This window comes from Aythya marila, assembly GCF_965140915.1.
Source record: "Aythya marila genome assembly, chromosome: 4".
Lineage (NCBI taxonomy): Eukaryota > Metazoa > Chordata > Aves > Anseriformes > Anatidae > Aythya > Aythya marila.
The window spans coordinates 50,733,970-50,755,953 of NC_139045.1; the positions used below are offsets into that span (position 1 = coordinate 50,733,970).

General features: G+C 34.5%; 1 protein-coding gene across 1 annotated transcript in view; it reads left to right on the top strand.

Moving 5' to 3' along the window:
- Positions 1 to 20,028, top strand: part of GABRG1 (gamma-aminobutyric acid type A receptor subunit gamma1) — a gene marked incomplete at both ends in the record, with an annotated part of 56,813 nt that extends 36,785 nt beyond the window's left edge. The window contains 6 exons of the mRNA XM_082759398.1: positions 5,316 to 5,536; positions 8,343 to 8,425; positions 9,627 to 9,764; positions 9,902 to 10,054; positions 13,574 to 13,785; positions 19,750 to 20,028. Of these exons, the coding sequence (XP_082615524.1) occupies positions 5,316 to 5,536; positions 8,343 to 8,425; positions 9,627 to 9,764; positions 9,902 to 10,054; positions 13,574 to 13,785; positions 19,750 to 20,028 (1,086 nt within the window). The remainder of the gene's footprint in view (positions 1 to 5,315; positions 5,537 to 8,342; positions 8,426 to 9,626; positions 9,765 to 9,901; positions 10,055 to 13,573; positions 13,786 to 19,749) is intronic.
- Positions 20,029 to 21,984: the final 1,956 nt, after the last annotated feature.

Genomic DNA, 21,984 nt, shown 5'->3' on the forward strand with positions numbered 1-21,984 from the left:
TGAAATTGTAGAAAACCATGTATACTTGACTGATGCACAGCTTTGTTGCTAAATTTGTTCGTGGGACTAATTTTGACTACTTAAGTCTCTCTAGTTATAGAAAGGTAGATGTAGCTTCAGAATTTAGAAACTACTGTTAATGCAGTTGATAGATCACTACTGGCAGCCTTGAAGCTGAAGACTTACTCCTTATTAGCATTCACTCCTGGGTTTTATTTATATCTATGTATGTATGTATGTCTGATTTTTGAGATCTGAGTTGTCTGCTTCTTTCTGTAGTTTAATGTTTTTGAATGGCAGTGGCTGAAATGTTCAGATTTCAACTGAAAAGCATAAAAAACCCTTTCTGTATTATTTTCAATATGCAAATGTATCCATATTGTTTACTTCCTCTTCTCATGCTTTCTTCAAAAGTCCCAAATCTAAGCTGATCATATGAAAGCAGAGATTTTGCTGAAGTATTTTAGTTATTTTTCTATCTAATCTTTTAACTAGTGGGCAAGATTTTTATTATAATCTACAAAACAAATAAATCTTGCCTTTTGTTCACATTTTGATTTGCATCTGTCACTTTACATGTTCAAAACAAGGACTGGAGAAGCACAGATGCCAAATTATGTTGTGAGGAGCAGTGAGATATCTTCTGTATCATGGTTGTATAGGTCTCTCTGTGCTCCCTCACCTTCTGTAGATATGATTTGCCATATTTACACTTCCCCTGTGCATATGTTGTTATAGTAACACCCTCCAGTGTGATTAGCTGCATAATTATAACAGTTGGACGGGTTAAAAGAGTCTGGGAGCAGATGGTTTACACTTTTGTTTAGTGTATTTCCTGCAACCTCCACCCTTTCCACCACTGTAATATCATTAATTTAATATTAGATGTACATATCAGAATCATTGTGATTTGTCAGATCTTTTCAATCTCATTGGAGGGCCCACAAGTGAACAAACTAAAATGGCTTACTAAAATGTGGAATTTTACTTTTGCTTCAGTCCCAGACATGGGGATCAAGTTCTGAAACCATGGTTGAGTCTGATGCAGCTCAAAAACCTTATTTAAACAGCTTTTAAAGTAACCCACCAGGGAGAGCAACCGTATGTTAAAACTTTTGTTAAGAGAAGTTATACTTAAAGGATAGCTAAGTATTTGAATAAAGTACTTAAAGACACTGCATTGGTGTCCAGAGATATTTTGGTGAGGGAAAAGGTAAAGACTATGAGAGCATACTGGCTTCTCAATGACAAGGTGAAGATAAATTGGCTAGTGCCTCATGGTTTTGTTGGCTCTTACCTCTTGAGAGAGCATGTGTTTGGTTGCCAGTTTGTCTATGACTCTTCATTGTCTAAACCTCTTAACCATCACACTTATCTGAGTCTTTGATATTAAATCGCATAACTTCATGTCAAAACATATAGATTGATAGAGTGTTTTCTCTAGCTTCCCTTTCTTCATTTCTTTTTCCCTGAAGAATTCCCTGCCTCATTCACATTAAATTTGACTTAAAGGAATTAGAAAACTGAATAGAATAAAGAAACTTGGTGAAAATATTATGGGTAACTAAACAAGATGAAATCGTGTCACACTCAGCGACTTAACTGAGTTCAGGCACTACCTCTGAAATAGATTTCTGAATTCGCTTGTGGCACTGCAGAAAAATCCAGGTGTGCTTCATGTAAAATTTTGAATCTAGTAGAGAAGCTAGGGTAGGTTTATTGTGAGTGAAGAAGGAATGAAAAGTAGACACTTTTATTTATTTATTTATTTATTTACTTATTTATTTATTTTTACCCCTCTGAAATTCATCAGTAATGAACTGTATTGCAGGGCTGTAGTTGGATAACACAATATTTCAGCTCCATTTTTTTTTTTTTTTTGTGGGGGGGGAGGGGGGCTTCTCACTGCATTGTATTTAGTCCCAGAAAGCTAGGCTACTTTTTCCAGTTGCCAAAGAAAATGTGTTGTGGTTAACACAATCCAGCCAGACATTTAGCTACTCATTGCTTGACTTTTCTACAATTTTTACTATGGAATATCAAATCACTTGTGAGACTGCCAGACAAAATAATCAAGAAAAAATGTTTTCTTCTTTGTGTAATTTTTTTAATCCTTATTGATGCTATTGTTATGTTGGAATTGGCATGTTGTAGGTACACTAAGAAATAATCTTGTAGAATGGTATTTGCCCCCCCCCCCAACTTTCCAATAAAAAACATTAGCAGGCTATTTTCTTGCTTGACTATAATTGAACTGTACTTGTTCTTTTTGAGAAACTAATTTTGAGAATTCAATATATTCACATACAATAACTGTTCCTACTCTATTTGAAATAGTTGCTTTTACTTGTTTTTCTCTGAGACTACACACCTGCTTGTCAGTATTCACAGATTGTTGTGACTGCATGGCCCTTTAATAGTAATCTCTGATTTGTCACTGTATTCCCAGATTTTGGAGTTTGTTATGATCTTTTAGAGAGGAAAGAGATGGAAGAGGATTGCAGTTATCTGTAAATAATTAGGCAGGTGGGCTCTTTATGCCAGCTGCACAAAAGAGTTCAGTGATCTAATCAAATACCAAATCTGAGCTAACATGTGACATGGTTATTGAACCATGTGAGGCTAAATATGAATAAGCACACATTTTGCTATGGCTGTGACTAATGTAGGCATAGATTGATTTCATTTTATTCTGCATGGCTATTTTATCATTAGTTTCATTTGGAAGAGAAAATAGTAAACCAGTTTTTATGGTTACAGAATGGCATTGAATTGTGAGCTTTATAAGATTAATAGAGGTAGTGATAAGAGTGTTAAATTTCACTTTTTCTAAGAAAACAAGGAAAGCAACATAGTTGCTCAGAAAGATTTGCTGCACTAAAATAAAATTGTATAAATCTGATGTGCCGTTGTGCTTTTTATTATGGTATATAAACAAAGATGGGGATTTCATTCATCTCATTCTGGAAACAAAGTACTTTTAGAGAAGATACCTAAGTGCTTTATTATAGTGATTTTTCTACCACATTTTCAACATATTTTAGGGATCCCTGTTTCCCCTTTTAATGAGAAAATATGAGTTTTGTTTAAACAACTCCTGTAATACACAGTTCTGATAAAAAAAAAAAAAAACAAAAAACTTGCACATTTAATACTGAAAAATAGTAGAATCCAAGCATCTGGGTCTACTGAGGCTGTTCCTTTGCTCTGTACATTCAAAATCATCTGTGAGATCCTCTAATTTAGGGTGGTTGGTATTCTATGGCAACCTGAGTTTCCTTGCCTTTGTGCACAGTGCCACTGTGAAGTGGTTGCTTAGGTTAGCACCTTCAAACTCAGTCAGCCTGCTCTTTTCATACATTTGGTTGTTTCTGTTGATTTCACTCACTGACTTTTTTTTTTCTCCTATTTGTACTGTTAAGGCAACAAATAAATCTTTGTTCATGCCGTTCCATTTAAGTCCATTAAAGCACTTCTTTAGTGTACTGTCTTGTGTATTCATTTACAATAGACCAAAGCAAGTTTCCTTTCCATTTGTAACCACTGTAGGTGAACACAGAAAACAGAGTTTTAAGAATAAACAAGACCTGGGTTTTCACAGCTGTCTTGAAGGACTTTCATAGAAATAAAATAATCAAGTACTTGTTCTGACCTGCAGAATCTTCCCCTGGTGGCAAAGCCCCTCAAGGAATAAACAGAATTTGAGTGAAGTTATCCCTAAAATGCATTTTTCATTACTCCTTTTGTTCCCTCTGTCCCCCTGCTGTTTGCCTCCTACACTAATCATTTGTAATCTTTGAGTGAATGAGTTACCAAAGTCCAGGTGGACCAGAGAGCAGAGGCAAGCCTCCTTCTTGAATTCTATCCCAAACCTATTCTTCTCCCACATGAAGAGGTGGGAAAATTGAGAGAGGTTTAGGCAGTCCTAATACCTATCTTTGCACTTCTCAAGGATGGAGTGGAAAATTTCACAAGCTTTCTTGGGAGGTGGCTTTTATCATTTGGAGAACTGGGTGAGGAGTCCATTGACTATTTGCAACACACATTTTTATTGGCCAAGTAAACTCGTAGCGCATCGTTTGGCTTAAGCAGGCATTTGAACCATTGTCTCTCTCTCTCCCTTTTCCCCTCATAAATGACAGGTGACCAACAAACACAATGTGTCTAAGTCTTGTCTTCAGTACTTTTTCCCAGCAGACTGAGCTCTGAAAAGAGATGTTGAGTTGTTCATTGGAGGTGTCATGGGACAGCCATCTAGGAAAGATCTGCCACAAAATGGAGTGGCTACTGATGTTTAGATCAGAGCCATGGTCTGGAGCTGTGACAAACACAACAGAAGCTTTGATTCTTTATGTGATGTGGAGGAGCAAATGGTGGGATTCTTTGCAGATGCAATGAATTTTTTATTTCAATGCATATCTCCCTTATATCTCCCTCTTTACTGTGTCAAGAATTGCCTCATTAAAAGGCTAAGTTTATTATTGTTGTTGTTATTATTATTATTATTATTATTATTATTCTTCACCACTTTTATTTTATATCCATAAAAGTCTACTGAGGACTTTGCTTTCTATCCAAAAAGTTTTCTTCAGGATCTAATAAGTAATGTCAAGTTCCTTTAGGGAAATTCTTTTCCTTACTATGATAATGTCACATATTTTGTGTGTATGTAGTAAATACATAAGGCAGATAGTAACAGGTAATTCTGCAATCTGAGTTGTTCACTTCCTGTATATCCAGGAATTTTTCAAAATCTGAAATTTGGCCACTGGATGATTTTTTATTATTATTTTGTTGTTGTTGTTGTTGAATGTTGAAGATGATTGTAGCTTTCTTGAAGGACCTTAAAGCATATATTGTGGAGTTTTTTGGGGAGAGGAAAAACGTAAGAATTTTTTTTTTGATTTGCTTTTTAAGCAATGGAGAATCTCTGTCTGTAGTATGTAGACTATATGTAGTATGTAGTCTAGCCCAGAATTGTAAAGGCTGATCTTAAATTTCTGTCTGTGGCCCCAGAATTTGTTGTGTTTTCTGAAGACCACCAAGTTACAACAAGCTTCTATCAGGTCTCCTACTCCTTAGCTCCTCCCTTATGTTTCAGGGGAGAGGAGGTAGAGGCAGAAGGCTGTATGTGCCTTTCATCAGTCTGTAATTTCCTAGCTTGGGGCAGCCGAGTGCAACACAAATGATACAAAAGAGAATAGAAGAGGTGGCCTTGGATTTATATATGAATTACAAATTCTTGACTTGCAGGCTTTGGTAAATGTATACATAGATATGGATATTTCTCTGTGGTTTTTTTTTTTTTTTTTTAGGAATACACCATAGATATAATTTTTGCCCAGACTTGGTATGACAGTCGTCTAAAATTTAACAGCTCAATGAAAGTGCTTATGCTTAACAGCAATATGGTTGGAAAAATTTGGATTCCAGACACTTTCTTCCGGAACTCAAGGAAATCTGATGCTCACTGGATTACAACTCCAAATCGCTTACTTCGAATCTGGAGTGATGGAAGAGTATTATACACTCTAAGGTGGGTTCTTAATAAATAAGTAGAAAAACAAAAACAAACAAACAGAATTGTTATAGCTAAGAATATGAAAATAAAAAATATGGAGCATGTCTCTGGCAATTCTTTCTTGGACCACAGGAATTTGAAAATTTTCTAAGGAGAAAAAGAATAAACTATTTGATCATGAAAAACATAAAATAGTTAGTACTGAAATATATTGCGCAGATCATTGGGTAGATCCAATTGAAATGGATAGCAAATTTTAATTACATTTAGGTAAAGACAGGATTAAAAATATATATATATATATATATATTATGTAGCCAGTAACATATATCAATATATCAGTAACATATATAGTAACACATAATAGTGGTGGTCTGTCGTTAAGCTAACACAGATCTAGTCATAAATCATTTAACAAATTTCTGTGCTAAGCAGTTCATTATTTAATTTCCACCAAATTATATTCTATCAGAAAAATATGAGTGCTTCAAAAAATAAAAATCATAAAAAGTTTAATTAATTCTAAGGACCAAGTTCTGCCTATACTACTTTACGTGTTTACCCTAAAAGGCTTTTAAACCTGTTCCTCCAAATTTGGCATAAGCAAACATGTTGGCAATTAATCTGCTTGGTAAATGGGGCATGCTTTAGATGATTTAAAGTTTTGCATCTAGGCTATCTGTACTGATCTTTTAGTCACTTATCAAAGAGTTCTTGAATAGCTTTAGTCTACAGAAAGAATTTTAGGGTCATCTCTCAGTTTTTATTTTCATTTCGCAAGAAAGTCTAAAAAATCTTGCTAGTTTTGGAGCTGTTAGTGAATGCAAAAGATGCCGTAAATCTGATTCTGCTCTCCATCAGTTATTACTATCATGATTACTATTTAAAGTAGAAAGTTTAAATTACTTTTTTTTTTCATTTATGATGTTTTCATATGCAGGCTGTTAGTGTTGTATGAGTATTTTTTAAAAGTATTCTGTAACAGAAGAAAGAAGAATTGTATTGTTTTAAAGAGATTCTGTTCCCTTAATTTTTTCTTAATATGCTTCATTTGAAGGTATATGAATACCTTGGGAGAGCACTTTGTAAACAGTTTATTCTTCTGGTGTTTATAAAAATCCCTATATAGTCTCTTTTGTTAACATGATATTTATTTATTTATTTATTTTTAGCGAAAAATTCATACTTAGACTTTACCCTTCTGTCTGTTTAGTTTAACAGAGTTTAATATATCAATCAAACAAGCAAAACAAACCAAAAAATGTGAGCTCTCCCAAAGCAATAGTTTAGAGTTATTGTGCTGGAGTTTGAGCTATAAAGTGCAATAAGCTAGTAATAAAAGAGCAAAACTGTGTATTCACCTGGCACTGTAAAAAGCAAACATCTGTATAGTTGAGATTATGGTCTGAATTTAGCCTTAAGTGGAATAACAGTGAGAAATCCATAGGTTGCAGATTGAAGCAACAATAACTAAGTCTGACAGTACTCCAGATTCCCCTGCACCACCACTCTTTCCTAACTCAAGGTGTGCTGATTCTTTAATGCTCAGTTACTCTTACATTCTGGCCTACTGAGTTTACTCTGAGCTTAGACCTTACTCATTCCTTTGCACCCTTCAGTGATTCCAGATCTGGTTGCATTGCTTTTAAAGAAATCTAGTTTTGTTGTCTTTTTCTGTAAGGGCTTGATTATCCAAAGACTTAAAATGGAAAGCAAAGGCAATAAATGCATATACCATAGTTGGTAAATTTGAAAAGCATCTCCAGAGGTCTCTTCCCTCCTCCCCCCTCCTCCGCCGCCCCCCCCCCCCCCCCCAAGGTGTATAAAAAGAACTACACTTTCCCTTATAATCCCATATCTTTCTCTTGGTCAGGTCAGATTTTGGGAAACCTAATGACATTTTGGGTAGAATAACTACTTAATTCACAGATTTATGGTGTTTTATGGTAGTGCATGGAACAACCCTTTTCCTATCCCTTTTAGTCTGGTATGGAAGTATTGCATACAGTTCAGCACATGAGCATTTTGTTAATTTTCATGTTAATTTTCAAAGTCTTATTTTAGAAGAAATTCTGATTTTCTTCACTGTAGTACCATCAGACAAGGAGCTATTCTAAATGCAAAGAAGGCAGTTCAGAGTCAAACCCTTTAATCTAGCTTTCAAGTGAAAGTTAGTTGAACTGTTTTTCTCATTCGTTGCTTGGAAGATCTTTGGGAATCTGTAATAGTATTTTTCTAAAAGCAGCAAATGTTTCTGTTGTCCAAATAGTATGAGTTCAAAACTGCTTCTAAAATGTTTATTAGCTACCTGAATAATTTAAGTGCCTTAGACATTGGATGAGTAGAAATGTTATGAAATGCTCTTTCCAATCCATACTACTGTCTTTACCAGAGCTTCTTCCATAAGCATAGAGCAGGCCCTATGTTAAAGTTTTGGTGTAATAAACTCTCCTTGCCCTGCCTTCATCCCCACCCTTTTACCCCTTTTTCTTTAAGAGACATCTGGGAAATCCCTCAAATCACTTGACATTTTTGAAATTGACTTGATATGGCAATTGAAACAACACAGGTCCTCAGGCTGCACGTGATGATAGTTTTTGTTCTTCAAAGGTCATGGTGGATGCTTTTTGCAGATACACAGTTGGCTATCCATAAGGTCCATTAAGTGGCAAAACTGATTTCAGTGCATGCTTTTTACTATCTAGTCTGAAGTTTCTGGATGTCTGGATGCTTGAATATAATCTCCCTTGTCTTTTTATTTTTTCTTTTTTTTTTTTTTTTTCTCTCTCTTTTTTTTTTTTTAATTTCATTTTCTAATTAGACTGACAATTAATGCTGAATGTTATCTTCAGCTTCATAACTTTCCTATGGATGAACACTCCTGTCCACTGGAATTTTCAAGCTGTAGGTGGTACAATACTTTGTTTTCTTCTCTTTCTACATTCAGGCTTTAAATTTCCCTAAGTTCTGGCAACAAGAGAGCAAGTAATTACTTTTTAACGCCTTGCACTGAAGGAAAAATAACAGACTTGTTTATAATTTGCTTTGATTTATTGTATTATTTATTGCACTATTAAATGCAATAATGAATGAGTTGAATTACATGCGTTTCATTTAGTTGCAGCTTTAAAAATAATCATATTGCTTAGGAATGTGATGCAGTGCCCATTCCAGTTAATAGGGATCTATTTTCCTGGAAGAACTTTATTTTTTAATGCCTGCCATACTTGCCAGCTTTGAATTGGTTCCATGTGGTATACTTAAGAGCAAAAAGACCTGCTCTCTTCAGCCTGTTCTTGTAAATGCTAAATCCTATGACTCCTTATACTTTCAGTCGAACTTACTTATATGAGCAACAAATACAACATACAGACTTATTTTTTTAATATAAACTATGTTAAACATATATATACTGTTCCTAAGGGAATTGTTCTATTACTGGCAAAAGAATCCTAAACAACCTGAACACAGCTAAACAATTTATTCCTAAATGTGAAATCTAATAGGCAATGAAATCAAACTTCAGTGATTCTTCTTAAATGAATATTTTCATCTAGCACTTTCTTTTTTAATATCTCTAGCTAAATTAACTTTGGTAGCTCTGATGTTTAAATACAATTTGGATAATTTGGAACAACATGTGAAACACATGAAAATCAAGAAAGTTGCAGTTCCAGTTGGATTACTGAACAGTGACTCCAGTCACAAAAATCCATGCTAGGGAACTGAAATTTTAGCAAAGTATAAACTAGCAAGTGTATATACTTTTAAGCTCTTTGTAGTCTATTAAACTTAATGTATATTACATATTGATACATAGCGATGACTCTGAGACAGTTTTTCATGTCAGAGTTCCAAAATTTTGTGTAGGTATTTCCTAACCAGTTGTATTTGTACCGTTTTTGGTTGATCATACTAGCTAGACTTTAAAGTTAGGCTAGATATGTTTTCATTGTTAGGTGTATCAGGTGGAGTACAGATTTTCTCACTTTCTGATGCACTTTATATATTGCCCTAGTTTATTTTATAAACAACTTCAGAAATCACAAAACATGCTTTGATATATACCATGGCTGAACACTTGATTTGCTCTGTTTTGTTCTAGATGGATATCCCAGAAATGAAATAGAATACAAATGGAAGAAAACCTCTGTTGAAGTAGCAGATCCAAAATACTGGAGATTGTACCAGTTTGCATTTGTAGGGTTACGAAATACAACTGAAATTTCTCATACTCTGTCTGGTAAGGCAAAGTGTGAAGTTTTATTGCATGTAATGTCAATGTAGAACAAATATAATAGAAGAAGATATAACTAAAACCAATTTTAAATGTCATCCAAGAATGCATTATTTATTTATTTATTTATTTTTAATTTGTAGGTGATTATATTATTATGACAATCTTCTTTGATCTCAGCAGACGTATGGGATATTTCACTATCCAGACATACATTCCTTGTATTCTCACAGTTGTTCTTTCATGGGTGTCATTTTGGATCAATAAGGATGCAGTTCCTGCAAGGACATCTCTGGGTAAGGATGTGTTTTGTCACCTCCGAAGGTTCTGGTACTCCGCAGGAATACAAAACTGCAGAGGGCACTGAATTAACCACAGTTTATTCCCCTTCAGGTTATGACCGTTGCTTACCCTTTCTCTTGAACTGCAAGGTATGAGGATCCAGCTGTAGTAGCACAGCACAAGGAGGGAGTGTTGAGAATGGAAATCTGGAAACATTGACCCAGGCCTTGTGGACATGCTGCTGTTCACATAAATATATATTTTTCTTTTTTATGGTTTTTTTTTTTTTTTTTTTTTTTTGTCATCTCCATTCTCCAGAAAACTGTGAAGATATGTTTTTATTTTATTTTATTTTATTTTATTTTATTTTATTTTATTTTATTTTATTTTATTTTATTTTATTTTATTTTATTTTATGTGTGTGTGTTTGGTGAATTTATTTTGTTTATTTGTTTGTTTTAATAATGAAAACAAATGGCTCTCTTAAGTCCAAGATAAGAGAGAAAATTTTCAACCAAAGTTGAACTTCAACCATTTAAGCACATTAAATTGCAAATTTTCTGTTTCCATCCTTTGGGACATTGATTTTTTTACAGATATTACTTAAACGTTGCAAGTTCACTACAGTTTTAGTTCTGTGTTAATGTTATCATGGCTGAACTGATTGGTGTGGCACTAGCCTCCTACATGTGATCATTTGGGATTCATACACTGCCTTGTAGAAGTGTCGTAGTCCCCATATATTCATAATAGATGGAGATGCATGGAAGGCATAGGATGCACATTAACAATTCACAGCTTAGCACTGGTGGGTGATTATAGTAAAACTGGTAATGACAGTATGACCCCTTCTTTTTGGAAAGGCCAAGAGTTGAGAGTGTATCTTAGGATGTGAGAGATCTTCATCATTTTAAAGGGTTTTGAATACACCATTCCCACCTGGGAGGAGCATTTCCTACTAGAAGTAGGAAAGTCCAGGCTTTAACTCCCTGCCTTTCCACTGAAAATGGACTACAGTCCAGTCGGGACTGGAAGATTCAAGAGTCAAGAAAGAAATTAAGCAAAAATGAGCATGGCTTAGTAGCCTAATAAAAAGGTAAGGGAAGAAAATCCAAGTCTTGGATCTTACATATGTGCTATTCAAAAGTTCTGTGATAAGTTTCTGAGCATAAAATCTTGAATAAATAAGTGAAATTATCTCTTGATATTAATAAATGTATTATAAAATTTCTTTTACTTTGTAATCATTGGGCATCATTTTGGGGACAGTCCAAGAGGATTCTAGCTGTAACGAAAAAAAAACTGTCGTATTGGTATCCTGCTAGTATCTAATTTGTTCTTTTTACAGAGTGCTTTTTCTGTACCACTAACTCAGCAAATTTGCTTTGGATCTCATGTTGAAACTAGAGTTTTCATGCTGTCACTTCAGCAGTACTGTCTTTCATCTACTTGAGATGTACTACAAATGTTTGCCATATCATATTTATGGCTCCCTGCAGTTAACTCTGAGTTCCTTTTGTGTGAATACTCAAAAGCCAATATTTGGCAGATTGTAGGATGACTTTTCTCAAATGCAGGCGTCCTGATGAAATTAAAAAAAAAAAAAAAAAAAAAAAAAGAGTTAAAGAGTTTAGAAGTTAAACAGATGTAATTTTAAAGGGAAAAAAAATAAAATAAGGACTGATAAATTAAGGAAAGAAATCCAAAACTAAGTAAGGTGCATCATGGCAAGTAGTTGTGATGCTGTGGAAGGTTTGCTTCCTTCCAGAGAGCGGAGAGGACTGGAAAAGTCCATGTCATCTTTCATCCTTTTGGAACAGAAGCCAGCAGAGGGAATAGTGGGTGTCACTTCCAACCTGGAGTCTGTGCTGGGGTCTATATAAAATGGTATATATAAATGGGGTATATATAAACTGCTTGGTAATTTTTCTTGCATACATGCTGGAAGATCCTGGCAGATTGGGGTTTCCCAAAGCAGAAGGATTGTAATGATTAAAGGCCTTTGGATACATAATTTTGTAGAGTAATGTCTAATTGATTCTCAAAAACATCTACTGGGAGCAAAGCACACTACTGAAAAACTGTGTGGTTGTCTGTGTGCCCTTTTAGGCAAGTAATTTCTTTGAAAAATTTGTTGTAAAATCACCTCTGCTTCCCTCCTGCATCATCAGTCAATAGCAACTCCTGATTCCATGCTTAGATTGAAAAGCCATAGAAAGCCCTAGACTGGTATAGCACTTAAAAACAAACAAACAAACAAACAAACAAAAACTTTTAACTTTTTTTTTTTTTTTTTTCTTTTTCAATAAGCCTGCACATGTAAGTAACAAATTATGTGTGTGTTCAAGTATTGCTCTCCAAAGTAAAGGTCACATCTTAATTTTGGACTACTATGAAAAAGCTTTGCATCTCCCTGAAGCATCACATATAAGAAGAAAGTGTTAACACCTTCTAAATGTTAAACCAGTGAAAGGGGTATTGTTGAGATACTAAGCAAATTGGTACCTAGGACAGCTTGTTCATTTAATTAACCTATATATATAAGTAAATAAAGGGAAACATTTTCTATTACTAAAGACAAAGTGTTGAAAAAATATCTAGTAACAAAGAATGAGACCAGAAAGGCTAAGAGAGTCATCTAATTTGACCTACTACAAATCAGAAGCAAATAGTTGTAAACATTATTCATATAATCATAGAATCATAGAATAGCTTGGGTTGGAAGGTACCTCATAGATCTTACAGTTCCAACCCCCCTGCTTAGGCAGGAACGTCACCCACTAGATCAGTTGCTCAGGGCCTCATCTAACCTGGTCTTGGGACATCCACAACCTCTCTCGGCAACCTGTTCCAGTGCCTCACCACCCTCTGAGCAAAGAATTTCCTCCTAACTTCTTATCTAAATCTCCTCTCTCTTAGTTTAAATCCACTTCCCCTCATTCTGTAATTATCCGATTGAGCAAAGAGTTGCTCCCCATCTTTTTTATAAGTCCCCTTCAAGTACTGAATTCCTTTTTCTGATGCTTTCTGAAAGTTTATTGTTTCTGTTTTTGTTGTTGTTGTTATTATTTTTAATTATTGATATATAATGCACCTTTATTTTATCTGTGTGTGTTTTTAGACATTTTAAACTATCAAGAACCAAGGGTCTTTTACCTGTTTATAAAATGTGTGCTTATTTGTACCACTTTGCCTATTGTACTTCTTTTACACATGCATTCTGTAACATTTATAAAATTATACAAACTTTATCAGTGTCTTGTTTTCTTTGATGTGTGTTGAATATGGGAAGGATTTAAATTAAAGGTGAAATGTGCTACCTTCTGAATGATCCCCTGGTGGGCACTGGATCCACAGTGTGTATGAACGTGATCTAGGATGAATCCTGTTGTGGCTCAGTTCTTGTATGCCTCATGAATGAATTAAGGGCTAATTTGTGTAGTGTATTTATATATATATAGTAACAATATGATCAAATTACTCACATATATCCTTACTTTTCTGTTGTCTTTCTTACTTTCGTTATCAAACAGGCATTACAACGGTGCTGACCATGACAACATTGAGTACAATTGCCAGGAAGTCACTCCCAAAGGTTTCCTATGTGACTGCAATGGACCTTTTTGTCTCAGTTTGCTTCATTTTTGTGTTTGCTGCCTTGATGGAATATGGCACCTTGCATTATTTTACCAGCAACAGAAAAGGGGACAAAGGAAAAGATAAGAAGGCAAAATCTAAGCCATCAGTAAGTTTAACCAAATGATTAAGAAGGAAAAAAAATGGTTCTTGATTTTATTATCATATTAATTTTGAGGTACTTTTTCAAAGACAGCTTATTTATTTATTTATTTATTTATTTTTATATAAGTGGGGGGTTGTATTCGTTTTCTGTAAATACTACTAAAAAGCAAACTTTTGATCATTCCACTCATATGTGAGTGAGAACACAAGTCTAAAACACCCTAGAGGGTTGTTTTGATGTAATTTTCCATGCTATACCCATGGTGCTTCTACAGCTGCCCATGGAGCTTGTGCCTATGGAGAGTTCTGTAGGGGCAAAGCATTTCTGGAAACAACATCTGTCAAAGAGCCACAGGTGAGATTTTAGCAACAAAGATAATGTAAATGGACTGAAGCTGTGAGGAGTTGTTAGGGTCTGTATCACCTAATGTCATTTGGGTCTTACCTTGCTAACACTGCAGAGGAAAAACTGCTTATTATCAGTTAGAATTCTGACCCTCTTTAACTTCATAAACATTACTTTAAGTAATTTTTTCATTTACTTCCATGTTTCTTTCTGGTAAAATGAATCTTCTGTTTTTTTTTTACCAGTTGAGGTTTTTCTTGTATGAATGCCCAGATATCATAGGAGTAAATACTATTCTATTTTAAGAGAATTTCTGTTCACATGGTTAGAATATTGGAATTTCTGAAAAAAAACATTGTTGGAAGACAGTACAAATATTTAAAACTAATCTTTACATTACTAAAATATTTAGGAAAAGGAATTAAATCGCTTATTCATTAGAAAAGTAGTCCTATTAGTTGAGGCTTTATTCTAGTCTTCTTTGGGACTGAATAAAAGGAAGGACAAAGTTGTAAAGCCCACTTTTGGATCATTTCATCCAAACAAGTTGTAGCATAGACAAATCAGTTGTCTTTCCTGGGAGAGGGCTGAATGACACCTGTGTAAGATCAAACAGAAGATGAAATGAAATTACAGAAGCCCAGATATGGAATTGCAGAAATCCTGGTATGAACCACATCTGATTTGTGACTCCCATCAGTAAGTGCTGGTGCACCTGTTTTGAGCAGTGCTATTGTGGGAAATTGTTTTATGGCAGCTCTGTGGAACTGCTGTGGCTTAATAGCAGGGAAGTGAGAGTCTGTTTGTTTCATATGGACAACTAATAATGGTGACAAGACTAGCGGTGAAAGGTTAGTACTACATTATCCTGCCTTTGTCGTGTATCACCATGATCCTCAGGAAATCCCAGACAAGAAAATTGGAAGTCAATTGGAAAATGTAGATGTAAAACCTCCTCGCTGTTAGTGGTAAGAGCAACTGCATGGAAGGTAGGTGTTAGCAAGGGCCACAGCTAAACTTACTGTGTTTGCTTAATGATAGAGGCTGCAGAATTTGGGGTACATCCCAGTGTTAGTATAGTTTCAGTTCAGTTTGAGATTATTGTGGCAACAAAGTCTCAACAACACTTAGGGATCAGGGATCAGAAATGGGTGTATTCACAGCATGTGCAACAAGGAAAAAGTGAAGAGAGGAGGATTACTGCATATTCAAACCAGTGAGAAATTAAAGATCAGCTGGTGGCAAATCAGCAGACATTGAAGTGGTTTGAAAGTATGCTCTCAAGAAATGGAGCACTGAGACCTTCCAGAACTCATCTTCCTATATCAGCCATTTGTGCAATAATCTGACAAGTGCTTTGAGATTTTCCACACATAAAATAATGCAAAATATAGAAGAATAGTGAAATATAAACTAAGACACGTCAAATAAACAGCTGACATTTGGACTAAGATTAGAAGTAGTAATTTAATTCTCAAAACACTTTTCAGTTGTGTTTTACTTTGTTCTTAAAACATGCCTTTTATTTCTAAGGAGTGAAAAAAAAATATTTTCATGTACAGTTCTTTAAACATGCTTCAGCACATTATGGCTTTAAGAGCATACTAGATAAGAAAGGGCTAAAAAAATGGAGGGTGTCAAATTGAATATATTTAAATGTAAAGGATTTTCATTCAATAAATAAAGTTTTTATTAAAATTTAAGAAAATCTAAAATTTCTTGCTCCAAACAGAGCAATTAAACAAAATATCTGGTTAATCAATAGGAAGTCACACATTTACAAATCTGGATTTATTTCCTCTTTCTTTCTTTCTTTCTTTCTTTCTTTCTTTCTTTCTTTCTTTCTTTCTTTCTTTCTTTCTTTCTTTCTTTCTTTCTTTCTTTCTTTCTTTCTTTCTTTCTTTCTTTCTTCTTTCCTTTCTTTCTTTCTTTCTTTCTTTCTTTCTTTGTCAGAGACTACTATTCATTCTTTCTTGCAATTATGGATGTGCAATTAAAAAAGAAAAGTCTACACAATTTAGTTAATTTAATTCAAATAGTCATTTTATTTTTTTCTGAAAAGTTCTTATTCACAGGTGTGTTTTCCTAAGAAAAATTGCTTTGCATAAGTTTTATTTCTATTTCAAAATGCAATAAAATATTATTCCAAGAACTGATGCCGAAAAGGTGTAACAAAAGATCTTGTGAAGTAATGGTGAGATTTTACAAATGATTACTGCAATATTATCTTAAAAAATATGTGCTGGCATAAATCAAGAAAGGTACTATGAATTGGCTTATGCAAATCCACATTAGTAATGATAATGAGTTTGGGCAGGAAAGATTAAACTTAATAAGTTGTGGATCTTGTTCTGGTTTCCATTTCACCTGAAGTGAATGTATCGCCTATGTTATGAGCTCCACAGATGATGGCTGTCTTTTGTACATGTGCTATTGTTAATTCAAACTAATTTGGTTTTCATCTTACTGCAGAGTATTATAAATGCTTGTCACTGTATGTAGAATTTTATCTGCAGTATTAATAGTTATGTACATGCACAGTACATGTATAGTACTCTATATACTTTTTTTTTTTTTAAAGTCCCTGCCAGTCCCTGCCAATAACATGAGTTTATGTTATTGTGAAGTATTGCATTCTACTTTGCCACACACCATAAACTCACTTATACCAAAAATGGAAAAAAAAAAAAAAGGTTAAATGATTTTTTGTTTGTTTGTTTGTTCAAGTTACCAGTTGTCACTACAAGTTTCTTTCTGGACTATTCACCTTTCTGATGATTTGAGCTCTGCTTTGTAATCTCTAAATTCATAGGTTATGGATCCTAGATCTGTTTTCTCTCATTGATGTGGATCCATGTTGGGCTCAGTAGGCCAAATTGCTAAGGAATTTATTTTAGTTTTGTCCTTTCCTGATCTCCAGGTTTACCTTAAAGATTTCATTTGATATTTTGAAAAATATAACTTTTTCACATCTTATCCCCTCACCCCACCTCCTTTACCTTATTACATTGTTTTATGTACATGTTATGTACTCCCTGTAAGGAGCTAGGCCTGTAAGATGGCACTCTTTCTGCCTCTCTCAGGGCACCTCTACAAAATTCTACATGTACATCAGAAGCTAGTTTCAATCAACTATGGTGGTATAACATAGGATTTGTTGAACAGATGGCAGGGAGAATGCTGGTAATATTTCCAGCAACAGAAGAAACTCTAGAGCAAACAATCACTGAGTGCTGGAGAATCCTGCTGGGATTCTGAAGGTACAAGCTATTGAAAAGTAAGGATTTCCTTGGCTGCTCTTCTTATAGGACTGTTTTAGTTTTTCTTCCGTTTTGCTGTGGAATGGACTATTTCCTTGTTTCCCTTCTCTGAATGTCTTCCTGTGATATGTCAGTAATTCTTGAGAGCAGGTGACTACTATAGTAATCTGAGTGGTGAGTTAGGTCATGTGATCAATGTACCCTTGAAATATAAAACATTCCTTCCCCTTTTGGTGTTGAATTAACACGTTGATTATGAAGTCTCACTGCATTCTTTACTGTGGTCTTAATCTCGTGTAATGCATAATGACTGGTTTTGATTGCAAAAAAAAACATTTTTATAATCTATATCTATTCTGGGGGAGAGATGTTCTCCAGATTAGGCACAGATAAAGATGAGGTATCAATTCTCAGAAAATTAGAAATCATTTGTCCCGTCAACAATAAAAAGTTGTACCATCATTTTTTCTTCCTATCATGATGTTTCTGAGTTGGGAATTCCTATTTTATTTCATGAATGAAAATGAATCATTCCATCAGTCTTACATTGGTGGAACCAGCAGTCAGAAAATTCTTGTAAAGTCAGAAATAGGCATGCCTATATTAAATAGACATATTTCCCTATATATATTTCAAAAAAGTAATGATTTTGTAAGTTCAAAACAAATTTAATGTTACATTTTACAAAAATAAGATCTGTTTTTAATGTCTCATATGTAGCTGCTGTTTTATTGTTGTCAGTATTTTATCATAACTGAAAAGAATAATGAGGTCCTTTAGGATGATAATTACCTCCCTAGGTCATCATGTCTAAAAAGTGTTGAAGCAGCAGTCTGTATTAATCTTCCTCTGGTAAAAATGCTTATTAGTAAAGTTACAAAGGCTATTAAAAATATAGAGGATACTACACAGTTTTAACACTGTCCCCTTGGGATATGGTAGTAAAATGTCCCTGCAGCAATAAAGTTCCTCCTTTAACAATGTATAGACATCTGTGTACTGGCCAAAGTAATTTCCTGGAAGTGGGACAATTGGACTCTAAAGCATCAGAACAATTGATATGATGTGGCTTCTTGCTTTTCATACATTTCTCATACTTTCCTATAATGTATACTTTCATACTTTCCTATCATGTATAAATTATAAGAAGGATTCTTTTATATGTTTCAGTAGAGAGAGTTGCTAATTACTTCATTGTAAATTCAGTTAATGACTGCATTATTTCCTGTTTTGATTCCTTGTATGACAAGAAGAAAAAAAAAGTAAGAGCAGTATCGATGTAACCACCATATTCAGTCTGAAAATTTTAGGAGATACCAGAAGTGGGATGGGACTGAAAGAATGAGTGAACAAGATGACTATAGAATAGTGTAAAAAGGCTATGGGATTTAGAAATTAAAATAAGGACAGACAGAGAAAGGGAGAATGTATTTTGGAATATTTGGGAAAACAAGGATAAGGAGCGAAGAGCTACATGGAAACAAAATAATAAAAAGAGGAAAGATGGGCAGTGGTAGTGCAAGTATAAGGAAGGTGGAAAGTCACAAGAAAGGTAATAGCAAACAACATATATAATAGGTAATAAGGCACACAGGTTATTTCTGTGAAAGTTATTTATGAATCTTAACATCTGTTACACTCAGTTTTAATGAGAATGCAAGAAGGTTGAGTTATGCACATGGAAAGTAGAAGTAAGAATTAAGAACTAAATTAATCATTTTCACTGACTTCATGGCATTCTCCTAAGGAGCCTTATGTCTTGGTTTCTTTCAGCATGGCATATTTAGGGATTTAGCATCAGAGGGTTAGATGACATAACCTGGCCTTGTGTGTATCAGCCTGCAAAAATCCAACAGTAATGCTGTTCTGATCCCACTATCTTCCTTTAGTGAAAATCCAGAAACAAGCCCAGTCCAGTACTAAAGATTCCAAATGATAGTAAAGCCATCATTCCCTTGGTAGTGGTGCTTATATCCTGACCATGGTTTTGTTTATGACCCAGTCACCAAGCTGTGGCTGACTTCAAAATGTCCTTCTGTGTAGAAGAACAGTGTTGTGTAGATGGGATCAGCTAACCCTATCTGTGTAACTCAGTATTCCCAGATCCCATCAAAACCCAGTTTTCACTGTGGCAGGTAAAAAACATTTATGATCTTTTGCCTGCCTGAGCTAATTATATAGAGCAGTTCATAATTTGCAAAGCTCCCAAAACTGTTTTCTGCAATATTTGAATTTCTTTATATTGTGCTAATGTGCTTATAGTGGCCCTTGCTGTGGGAAGCATATGGAATTATTTGACGAGAAGGTAGAACAAAAACAAACACTGTATTTTTCTTTTCTTTTTTTTTTTTTTTCTCTTAAGAAACCACCTGCAATTGCTGTTCGACCTGGATCAACACTGATTCCAATTAATAACATTAATCATCTCCCCGAACGTGATGATGATTATGGATATGAGTGCCTAGAAGGGAAAGACTGTGCTAGCTTCTTTTGTTGTTTTGAAGACTGCCGCACAGGATCTTGGAGAGAAGGAAGGATACACATTCGTATTGCAAAAATTGACTCCTATTCTCGAATCTTCTTTCCAACAGCCTTTGCATTGTTCAATCTTGTTTATTGGATTGGCTATCTTTATCTATAAAATTCAGTGGTTGGACAAACTCAGAAAAAAAAAGTTAGTTACCTGTCAATGCTTTTCAGTGAATGACCATGGAATGACTAAAGAATAGAGCTGGTCCAAAATGATTCAGATTGGATGTTTTTAAAATCTGAAACAATGAGGGAAAATATGATGATGTAGTCTCCCTCTTGTGATCAACTATAGAACATATTTTGAAGAGGAAATTTAAAAATAAAACTTCTTATGATTTAGGTTATCTGAAAACAAACCTATTTTTGTCCAGCTCTAACAAAATGCACAGACAAAAGGCTATATTATTGAACTGAACATTTCTACATAACCTTTGAATTTCAATTCTAAATGATAATGCAGATGAATTCTGTAGCATCTCTTACACCTTAACAAATAAAGCCTTAATAATATGAGATTAGTTATTCTCATTCATTTCATCTATAAGATGATGATATTTATTAACTCCTGACTTTAAAAAGTTGAAGTGGAACATTTCTATTTTTCAACTAGTCATTTGTTCTCTGCTGTATGTTAAGAAGAATGGTTAAGTCATGATTAATCACATTCATATTTATACAAAACACAGAGACAAGAGCAGCAAGAAATGCGTATATTGCAAAAAATCCACAAGGGTAATTCTGAGCTTGTCTTATCCTGACCATTGGTATAGGCTTTTGGCTTTCAGCCTTTGATTACATGTATGTCTGTGCTCCATCTGCTGTTATTTCACTATTGCAGGTTTCCCAGAGTTCTCCAAGAGGGCTACAAATTTGATAAATTCCTACCTAGCTGCCATTGATCTAATTTCATGGAATCCAGACTGGTGTTGGCTAACGTATTATGTTGGCCCTTCAACATAATACTCTACACATCCTCCCCATCTCCATCTCCTTTGTCTTATCCATACTCAGGGGCAGAGAAAGAGTTAAAGAGTTTAGTAGAATTTGTATAATCAGAGTTTGGAAAAACCCTATAATAGTACTATAGACTTTGTATTCAAAGCCATTTATCCATCCTATCCATTCTTGAGTAAAATACAGGACCTGGTCTGCTTCACATACAGTATAGTTTTGTATATTCTGTTTGTTACTGCTTATGCTTCTCACTGAGCCAAAGCCAGATTTACTGATACTGTGTTACGGATTGCTGTGTAATTACCTCCTTGATATATATATATCCTTGATATATATACTTTTTTTTTTTTTTTTTTTTTCTTAATGAAAAAGCATTTTCATAAGAGGAAAAAATAAACATAATTCTTATGTATTACAGATCCTTCTTCAAGATGGGATGTATCCCCCCAAAATCACAGGACCAGTACTCTAACCTTTCTATGGTCAGAGCTTCTGTTCCCTTTAGTAGGAATTCTTCAGTGGTAGTCTTTCTGGACTAACTTCTATGTGTTGACTATTGCTGGCTGGCAGCATTTACTGTCTAAATTCTATTTTTAAATCCATTGTCTTCATTATAGAAAAATGCAGTCTTTCCTCCTTTCTCAGAAAGAAACTGGTCTCAAGTGAGCTTGCAAAAATCACTGTAAAATTAAGATATGCATTAAGTAGAAGTCAGAATTACACAGAAAACCTTACAGATCTTTAAAGAGGATTAATGGGATTAACATTTGGCTGTAGGTGAGGATGCTCGGTACTAGAGATAAAGACATGATTAATGGTTAATTATAGAAAATGATACATGGAAGAAGCCACCTTCCCACCCCCTCCCCCATATTTCTGAATGTGCTACCTCCTCTGAATTTTTATCAGAAATAAAGTAATGGATTTTCATAGGCTAGTTGGTACCAGAATTAATAAGATGTTCAGTACATATGTGAACAGTTACTGCAGTGTTCAGCCCTAAAGTTTAATAAAGAATGCCAGACTATGTGCGGTGAATCTGGAAGTAAGTGTGACTGAGAAGATCACATTTTAGTTCAAGCTTTATTTCTTTATTTAGCCAAACATCATC